Consider the following 10,863-nt stretch of genomic DNA (forward strand, 5'->3'; position numbering starts at 1 on the left):
GTTCACTGACAAGTGCACATATGTGTATGTGTGTAGACCGGAGCTAAGTGCTTTGTAGTCCAGATGGGTGGCCAGGTCCCAGTTGATTTTTGTTGAGCTGAACTCATTTTCCTCTCTCTCCGACATGCACGCATACTGTGTGCAGATTAAGCCAGCTGCCTTCGATTCCTTCGCTCCTTCTCGTGTATGTATCACTGTTATCAAGTTATTTAAAATAAAATTTATGCTCCGGCAGCTGGCTGCAACAGGGCCACCCGTACTGTAGAGAATTAGGTTGTCAGCAGAAACATAGAGTCAAAATATATATTTTTCCTTTTTAGACAAAAGCCTGATCATCCTATAAGCCTTTAATGACTGCGAACAAATTTTCTCAGTCCCAACTACTAATTGCTGAAAACATTTAATTTACAATGCCCTTGCAGTGAGAAGATATGTAACGTCATAAATAGAGTCGGTTTTGTCACTTAGATAAAATATATTGAGTGCACAAATCTCAAGCAATATCTCAAGGTTGAATTTATTTAAAGAACAATATAATCAAGACAACATAACTGAATGCAGACATTTTTAATAAAAGAACATGAAAAGGTTTAAAATCTGAAATGCTGCGGTTGAACATTTTTTCTATGTTTATATTAGATACCATAATGTTGGATCTTTCTTTAGCATTGTAATGCTAAAGATGACTAAAATTGTGCTTTTTATTCCTGTTTTACATTGCTTAACTATCACAGAAACTTGCTGCACAGCTGTCAAAAGTGGTTATTTTTGAAAAAGTCTATTTCCTTCACAATTTGATAAACTAATGAGTAAAAAGTAGCCATACGTCTGTGATAGTCTCTTTCTGAGGTTCTTCAAATGTGTTTTACACCAAATTATCACTGACTTCATTTTAGCCACTTTTTTTATAGTTTATTCATGACTATCAGTTTATTTTATCTGGCATATCAATTAACACACATGCCAAAATGTACATTGTAAATGAACAAAACTGTACTCTTAATTTTTTTGCACATTTTTCTCAAGAAACGCTCAAGAGCCACGAATACTTTTGCTTGGCACTTGTATAATTGCAAAACTACAGTAGAAACGCAGAATCAACTTTAGTTTGCACTTCAAGCTAAACAAATAGCTTACATAAATTTAGCCTTCTCTCCCTTCTCAACATTAGAAAACAATTGGCAAACTCAATTGCATATTGATTTATTTTCATCCAAGCAACGATACACCCAGTTGACCTGTTTTCTGCTGCGCACTCCTTCAGTTGTTGCTCCTGGCTCAGAGCCAGCGCGCACACAGTAGTGAGTGCAGTCGGGCCCTGCACAGAGGGCCATATCATGGTAATTTTCTGCATGGCTGAGTGGTTCACAAGAAGCAATGAATAAAATCATACAAACATGCCTTTGTGTGTACACAAATGCTGCAGATAACTTTCTATTAAGTTAAAGATGCATGCAGAACATGGACCCACACTGGAACAGGCACGCACACACATACACACACACACGCACGCACATATATGCACACACTTATGGGGTGACAGAGTGCACTGGCTGAGCTCAGATGAACCAACGGCAACCTGGGGAAGGAGGAATGCATATGGCGATAGTCCAAGAGAGGCCGTCAGAATCCTCAGCAGGCAATCCCGGTTGTCTTAGAGAACAGAAGTGAGTGTGTGAGAGTCTGTGCATCTGCACAAGGGACTGGTAGGAGTAATAATGGTCTTACTGTATGTGTACATGTAACTTTACAGAGAGGGCAAAGAAATGTGTTGAAGTTTTTCAGCTTGTCCTTTCTTTTTTGTTAAAAAAACAAAAAGGGCATTAGTCGACTTGTGTCCATTTTGCATATAGTAAAGTCTTTAACAGCTATTTGATACAGACAACCAGCCGTAGGCGCAGACCTTTAAAGAAGGCTGTTATTACAGACAGCCAAAAAAAAAGAGATCTGCAGCCTCCCTCAGCTGCAGAGAGGCAGAACAGACACTCACTGTACCGCTGCTCATCCCAAAAATACAAAATGATGTCATGCAGATTCCAAAAGTGGACTGCAGTGACAGAAACAGGGTCATGTGTGCACTCTACTAATGCACAGCTGAAGGAGGAGGAAAAAAAAAGAAAGACAGACGAGCAAGGAGAGTAAGGATGAGAGTGAAGCACAGTTTAAAATATTCAACCCCCCTTCCATTAACTCATCATGTAGGGAAGAGAACACTACCCGCACTGTACGTCTCAAGAGAAAGTGAAAGGGGATGGGGGTAGGAGGGTGTGGGGGGAGCGGGGTGGCAGCACTGTGGGATCAGACCTGTTTTATCCAGTAGCCCTTAAATCCAGCTCAGCATTTTCTCAGTGATGTCATCTAACTCCCTCACCTCCTGCTTTCTCACTGCGGCCTTCCCGAGCTTTCCGCATCTTGCACGAAACAAGCTCGCTGTTCCTCCCCTCTGCAATTACACAACGTGTGGTGCATAACAATATGGTGGCATTCTCCAAACAGAGATCAAATATAAATCAGGAGCTGCGTGCACTTATTTTTAGTTTGGGTGAAATAGGAAGTGCACGGCACGCCTACTTGTCTTTCACAGACAAGAACGCTCCATAAACAAATACGGACACAGAACGGGTCTGTTTTGGTGTCAACAGCTTTTCATGTGGTTTGAAAAGACGCAAGGATGACGAAGCATAAAAACCTCTTTCGACAATTTCAAAAACAATTTCAGTGTATACCTCAGATTTGCAGGACATTGTGATAGTTCACATCTGCAACTGAAACCAGATATTTACATACACTGAGTAAAAAGAGTTTTTTTTCCCCTCACTGTCTGAAGCTAAGGTGGACATGCTTTTAATGCTTAACATTTAAACCATTTACTTATGGGTTATATAAAGTAAAACTGCAATACGTGGTCTAAATTCATCATTATTGTAACTCCACAGATGCCCATATTTTAGAGCAACTCGCTTTGCTGCGTCTTTTTAAATATTGATGAAACATTTCATGCCCCGTTCGCCCCCCGCCAGGTCGCAGAGCTGTTGACTCCGCCCCGTTCGCCCATTTTTGTAGTTTCACAGAAGCAATACAACTGTCTCCCAAGTTTATTAAAGATGTCAACAACGGAAGACTTGTCCATCCAACCTGACATGTTGGAGCCAGAGTCTGACCCAGAGCAGGAGAATGAAGACGATAAACCTGCAGAACCATGAATTCAAATTAATGCATCACAATGGTGTTATTGCGATATTTACCATCTGTCCAATCGCATCCTCATCGAGGCAGATATAGCATACAGTGCTAACAGACACAGAAGGCACAATGACCAGGATCTTATCAACACACGAAATGCATGTCTAAAATAAGCTTTCCTGTTATTTTAGTGTTATTTTGGAGCTTACTGCTCTGTTGTGTACCTCGTTTCCACAGAGAGAAGGAACTGACCCTCAATCAAATGAAGTATTTCGGAAAATATCCCTCTCGATATTGCCGGCGGTTGCTGAAACACTTGTCCTTAAGTGCTCCGCGCAAACAAACTTTCCCCGCTGAAGTGGGTACATTTCCAAGAAAAAAAAAAAGAAAAAAAAAGCAACCAGACACTTTGAGGAGTCTCTGATGTCAGAGAGCAATGTAATGAATTGTACAACCAGATTTCAAAATTGCTATTCACAGATCCAATCAGAACTGGAGTTAATTTCAAAAGAAGAACAAATGTCCTGCCCTTGTTATTGCACCAAAAGGTGAGATGAGTATACTCAAACCAGAAGTTCACATGAATTACATAATAAGACACATTTGTATTTTAGGGCTGTTGTAAAGGAATATTTTAGTAATCGAGTAATCTATTGATTATTCTTACGATTAATCGAGTAATTGGGTAAAAAAAAAAAAAGATAAAATAAAACATTGGTAAATCTAACATAACAGCATCAGATATCAACATCAGTGCAATTTTTCACATTTGAGCTTCCCTAACAATAACTTTATTAACAAAATTATTGTTAGCAATAACAAAGTTAATAATAATCGAAATAATAGCTCACTTTCTAAGTTAACCTGAAGAAAAGTTGTACAAAAATCTGAAATTATATTCAATTTAATAATAAAGAGGCAGCTTCACAAATATGGTTATAAAAACATGTCTATACTCCAGCTTTTGGTTTCATCTTAAGTCAATTTAATAGATTAGCTCTCATCTTGTCCAGCCATTTATAGTTTTGTGCCTATGGTGGGATTTGACACCTGCATTCGTCACACATAGAAAGCTATCAGCTATGTAACGTCACGATGCGCTTCGCCAACCATTTGTTGGGAATGATATGAAAGATTAAATTTATATCCCGGTTAGTCAGTAAAGCTGCGCATTTGAAGCACAGCCGCCCGCAGTATTCGGTCCATCCGCTCACCTGTATAAATAATCCCGCCGTGCTCGTCCCCGCCGTTCGCTCTGAACCAGCGGCTCCGGAAGGGAGAAAAGCTGCTGTACTCCAAGCATCGCTCCAGTCATTTTAAGGATGTTTATTGGTCCCCCGACAACGACAAAAACCTGGACATTATCATCAAGCAGTAAAATCCTCCCAGGCCGAACTTGAAAATTGGACTTTATGCTGCTAACACTTAGCTTTCCTCAACTACTCAGCCGGAAGTGAGAGCGCTGCGCAACGCAAATAGTAACCGGTATGAACAGGGTGCATTAAAAAATAAAACATAAATTAAATTAGCTTCGAGGCAGATACATTTTCCTTGAGGAATTTTAATAATCGAGGTACTCAAATCATTGGAGGAATCGTTTCAGCCCTAATAGTATTTTTTTTCACACTGTCTGACGTGAAATAAGAATAAGGTTTTCCCCTTTTTGGTAAATTAATTTTACCAAAACCTTTTTCTCAAGACAACAGCCAGGAAGTTAAAGCTTGGGCGCGAATGTGTCTCCCAAATGAACAATGACTCTAACCATACTGCCAAACTGGTCACAAAGTGGTTTAAGAAAAACAAGGTCAGTGTTTTGGAGTGGCCATCACAAAGCCCTGATCTCGATCCTATCGAAAATGTAAAAAGCTGAAAAGGAACTTCAGCTTTTAAATTGAAAAGGCATGTGCGAGCAAGGCGGCCTACAAACGAGGCTCAGTTCCACCACTTCTATGAGGAGAAACGGGCAAAAAAATTCCTGCCTACTATCGTGAGAAGCTTGTGGAAGGACATCCAAGAGTTATATAGTTTAAGGGCAACAGTGCCAAATACTAATTAAGTGTACTTAATTTTTTTTTTTTTACTTTAAAGAAAGTAATGCAAATAGCCTTAAAAAGTCTCTTTCTCATTATTCTGGCATTTACCAAATGGGAAAAAGTTTGATATCCTAACTGACCTAAAGCAGTAAACTTCATTCTGATTTCACTTCAGACAATATGAAAACTATGCACTTGTGTCTTTTTATATGGCATATGTAAACTCCTGGTTTCATCTGTACTAAATGTTCACAACTTTTTAGATTTTTCTTTGGAATACAAATATGAATCCTGCATCCTTTTCCTGCCCCATCAGACTAACGTTTGTGTTAGACTGTCACGTACAATTCAAGCAAACTTGACTCATGTCTGTTTTTGTGTTGTTTCACTCCTACACCAAATTGTTTTCCCATTCCTTGTGTTGTACCCATTTAATCAAGACATCAGATCATTAACAAAGTGTGTCTGAGAAAAAAACTGTAGTTGTTATTTTTTAAATCGCAAAGCAGTAAAATAATTTACGCAAAACACTACACAACCAAAACTCCTAACAGGCTTTAAAAAAGAAGTGATTTAATCAAGAGTTTAATGAGAAACAATTGTGGTAGGTATGTGTTGCTGGTTTTAAGAGGAACAGGGTATCCCCAGCACAAAGATCAAGGGGACAACAGGGAAAGATTATGGCTTGGCAAACATCAGAACTTGATTATCCAACTATCATAAAGGGGTCTGTTCAGTCCAGGAGGTGTGAAACAACATGGATTTGGTCTCGCACCTTAGTTGGTTTCTCAGCTGTTTCTCACAGGTTCAAAACTAGGCAACAGACGAGATAGAGGAAGAGAGAAAGAGCAGTGAGAAAAGGAACAGACTAATGGTGAAACAAGAAGCTTGTTTTGTTCAAAATCTGATTGCTTTATAGTAACAGTGGAGGATGGAGGAGGGGGGGTTCAGTGGTTCCAGGCAGCAGACAATGGGCCAACAGGATCAATATTGACATTCTCCTTAGTGATAGATGAGTTGGCTGGATGAGGTCAGGGACCGGACCTTTCTGTTAGCCAGCCGACATTAGCGGTCATGGCTGGGGGACACTTACTGTAACTTTGGCCTCTAAGCATAATGGAGGGTCTGAGTGAGCCCAGAAGAGGTCTCCCCACCCTCCACTTTATGGGCTTTATTACGGTAAGAGAACTCAGTCCTTCACTGGCCCGATTCAAAACACAGATTATTACTTTGTCAAAACAGCTACCAGACCACATTGGCACTTGCGAAGGCCAGCTTGCACTGCAAACAGCTTCTCGAAGTGCCCGTTTCTCAGCACGGCATCAGTGAGAGAGCAGGCAGAGTGCTTTTGGAATGGTGACCATTTAATAGTTCCTATGAAAACAACTTTAACATTTAAACACACACACACACACACACACACACAAACATCGGGTAAAGGCTTTATTTATGGTCATGGCAATAGTTGTTACCACAAAATATAATGATGCCACTGCAAACTGCACATATCTGCTTTCTGAAACAACATCCCATCTTTTGTTTACCAAATCCAGGTAATTAATCCAAGACAAACTCCCGGAAGAGGAAATGATGCGACTGTTCAGGCAGTTGGATCCAACCAACTGGGAATATATAGAGAGATATATATCTATATCTATCTATAGATATATCTATCTATATCTATGCTGCTTTCTGCTGAGGCTGAGGATCAAGTATCTCGCAGAAAGATAAAGACAAGAGACACAACAGGGATGACAGACGAGAAGGATACTTTCACAAAACAAAAAACAAAAAGAAACAAATGCGGCATGTGTATGGGAAGAACATCAGGACGAGAAAGAAGAAGAGGTTATCTGAGGTGATGGACAATGTGTGTGGTGGGCTTGTTTCATTAAAGACGAAGCCTTGCTGCTCTCCTCCTCCAATTCCTCTTGTCTTTTGGTTCTTGGACTCCAGCCTCAAAAACACACTGAACACATGTCTGCCATATCACCCCCCCCCCCCCCCCACACACACACACACTTGCTCCTTTTCGCTACACGCTCGTGTTTCAGCAGTGAAATAAAAGTGACATCACAGAGGTTGCATTTCAAATCAATACACGTTGCTCCAAGGGCCCCCTGGTTCAGAGTCCAAACCACTCGGTGACCCCTCCTCTCCTGGGGTCGGGTTTCTGTCTCTGCTTCTCGTCCTCCATGAACTTCTCCTGCATTTCTTCCATGGAGCCCTCCTTCAGCGTCCGGTCCTTTTCTGGGAAGATGTCGGGGAAGGTGAATGTCTGGCTTTGTGCCTGGGAATAAAATAAGCTGTGAATGTTTTGCTTTTTTATTTTATTTTATTTTTTTACTTAATAACAACAGCTACACATCAGTTTTCTACTGAATGACAATTAATAAAACACGAACAAGAGAAATGAGATACCCATCTGGAACTCAGGACACTATTTCTGCCACCATATACTTCTTCCAGTTACACAAATCCTCTCTTTATATCTGGCATTGAATGTCTCCAACTCTCTCCCACATTTAATCTCTCATCTCTCCATTTCTCTGGTCCTGATTTATTTAGAGGGAAAGGATGGTATCCATTATTTATTCCATACCAACCCATCTCTGGCCATAGCTAATGCATTACTGGCCCAACTGTAGTCTGTGTCAGGGTGCTATGGAGTACAGTACACACACACACACACACGCACAATGCTAAATAAAAGATAAGAGGTCATACAGTGCAGGTACGCACACGCCTGTTATATGACTCTCAGTTTCTTCCAAGTACACCTGGCAACAAGAGCTACACTGACATGTTTCTTCAATCACATTGGACCTCTAAAAGTGCACACACCCATATGTGTTTTTTGTGACAAAAACAAACAAACAAACAAAATCAAGCCCATATTAAAATAATTAAAAACTAAATTTTCCACATATTGTGACATCTATGAAGTACAATTCACCTGAGAAACAAACTGTTGGGAAGGGGATGTAGAAAATAAAATAAAATAAAAATAGTGCTATTGTCTGGTTGCAAAAGTGTGTGCAACCAATAAACTAGTGCTTAATAAAGCAACTGCTTCTTCAGCTATATGGAATCTGAAGCCGCTTGAATAATGTTCAGATGTCCTAGTAGGACATTCATGAGTTATCCATGCTTACATTTTTTGGCTAATGTAATAGTTTGTCGAGAAGTTATATAGGATAAAAATGATAATTGTAATACAATGGTATCTGTCAGCAGATGGGCATAAAAATGTCCAATTATGAAAATGCAGTAAGTGACTTTACAAAAACTTGATGTTTCTCCAGAACTGTCTAAAGCAAATATCAAAAACTGAGATGAGAATAAGCTGCACAAACAGAAAGTTGTGCAGCTGGGTTATTGCACCTATTTTCAGTGAAACTGAATGAAATAACTGCACATATGTAAAGAAAGTTCTTGAAATTATGCATTACGGTCTTACTAGTCACAAAACAGGGGTTATTTAGACTTTCAAGAACAACTCCTTAAAGTTTGCTTAAATCTTTTGTAGCACTTTTATATGACATTTTTATTGCTGTGTTGGTATTTCATGCAAAATGTTAATGCTCGCAAAATACACCAAAGCGATTAGAGATCACAAACAACAGATTTTACACCAGCGGCTTCAGCTCAATACTGACAGTCAAATGTCTGGATGCGAGTCATAAACTTTTCAACAACTTTAGAGTGGCCTGCCACCAAAAAAATTAATTACTTCAGTGAACACATCTGTCAATCAACTGTTCAACTTGAATATATGAAATATTTTTGCTTGGGGTCAGTGTGTAGGCGTCAAAGAATGGTGTGGCTCTAATGTGAATGTTACTTTGTCTCCAGCCCTCAAAATACCAAAAGAAACATGCATATAATTACACGCACCATGTTTTAACTCCTAACGTGGGAGACACAAAGATGCAAGCTTTTGTTTACTCTAGAAATATTTAAAGTCCAGATCCCACTACATGCCCCTGGACACCGGCGTGGGTATTGTAGGTCGTAGAGTACAGTTCAGACAGTTGCACAGTATCTGAACTGAATCTACACGTTTAGTCGGGAGGCATCCGAGTTTCATCTCTAGATATATTGTGCAGTCAATTTTGACAACAAATTTGAAACTGTTCTTTTGAATTTGGGAAATTGCGAAATAAAAGAAATCACAACATATGTTGTTGCACAGTCCCCTAACCGAATTATATTTCTTTTTATAAGAAGTTGTCAGACCAAAAACAGCCTGTAAATCTGAGTCATTTCTGTCTCTGTATTCTACAGATCCACCAATAGTTTGGTTTGAGAGGGTGCTTATCTAGCTAAGCTCAAAGCAACAAAAAAAAAAAAGGTAAAAATGATTTTTGCCAAGGAAATTAAAAGCATTTTGAAATTAGCAGCATCTCCTCATTTAGCATATAAAAATCACAGCCAGCTTTAACCTCAGACTGTCACAATGATGTGCCTAATGCCAAACTGTCACATTCTTTCTGTTTTTACAAGGAAACATGACATGCCCTTGAGAATAAAGCATTTTGTAAACCATAAATGGTGGATAATTTAAGGCTGATTTACGGCATTCGTGGAATGTTGACAAAAAAGTGAACCAAAACCAAATCTGTGACCCTAAAACTATGAACTTTGTATTTAGAATTTCAACTAAAAAAAAAATCTTGTATACTTTATTTTGTTTGTTTATTTTATTTTTTTAAGGATTAGGGTTTTCAATGTTGCGTCCAGATTTTGTCTACACACGTAAATGAAATTAAAGAAATATATAAAAAAAGCTACACAGATTACGGTACCAATAGAGTAGCAGCTTTTGGTAGGGGCTGTGTGATGATGTGGGGAGGTATACCAATCGCTTGAAAACTAGTTAATTTCAATGTCGGGAGATAAGATTCGGCAATCCAATATCTCCACAGTCTGGGATTGAACCATATCCTCCAAAATGTTAACAGTCCCCTCCATGAGGAAGAGTTTAGCAGAATCTGGAAGTGGGGGGAATGGAAAAGTCTCATAAGATCTCAGATTACATAATCATTTTAATCTGTGGTATCAGCTTGCCATTTGTGCCAGAATGAAAAGCACGACTACATTTGCTAAGTTGCAACAATCCCATCTCGGAGCATATTTGGACCAAACTAGTGACCAACACTGGTCAGCTTCAACCTCAGACTGTCACAATGAGGAGGAGTTATCAGGGTGTTATGGGTGTGTGCAGGGTTTCTACTTAGGACCCTGGATGATAAATGAATAACTCGGTAGCAAAAATGTTGTTCGCTCTGCTGCTCAGTATACAAGTACAGTAAGTGGTCCTTGCAAAAATCCCATTCATGGGATGTTTACAGTGTTTCAAAGGTAGGCCTGTCACGATAACAAATTTTGCTGGACGATTAATTGTCTAAAGAAATTATTGTGATAAACGATAATATTGTTTCAAGACCTTTTGACACTGATTTAATGGAAATTACTAATACATGCGATTTCCTGATATTTATTTTCAAAATAACATGTAACATTGGAACTGATAAACTAAATAAACAAAACAACCAAAAATAAAAATAAAACGGATTCTCAGTCTCCATTAACAAAAAACGTACTTGAATAAAAACTAAACAACATAAAGCCAAAGTGGAAATAA

At 39.1% G+C, this 10,863-nt stretch overlaps 1 protein-coding gene across 2 annotated transcripts in view; it reads right to left on the reverse strand.

The window, feature by feature from the left end:
- The window catches only part of mrpl23 (mitochondrial ribosomal protein L23), a 111,151-nt gene that overhangs the window by 61,951 nt on the left and 38,337 nt on the right, over positions 1-10,863 (reverse strand). The window contains exon 5 of one of the 2 annotated variants that reach the window (XM_007561420.2): positions 3,090-7,506. The exons of the other annotated variant lie outside the window; for it this stretch is intronic. Coding sequence (XP_007561482.1) covers positions 7,342-7,506 — 165 coding nt within the window. The 3' untranslated portion in view covers positions 3,090-7,341. Of the gene's footprint in view, positions 1-3,089; positions 7,507-10,863 lie in introns of those variants that run through there. 2 annotated transcript variants of the gene reach the window in all.

The sequence above is a fragment of the Poecilia formosa genome, unplaced genomic scaffold (assembly GCF_000485575.1).
Source record: "Poecilia formosa unplaced genomic scaffold, Poecilia_formosa-5.1.2 Scaffold126, whole genome shotgun sequence".
NCBI lineage: Eukaryota > Metazoa > Chordata > Actinopteri > Cyprinodontiformes > Poeciliidae > Poecilia > Poecilia formosa.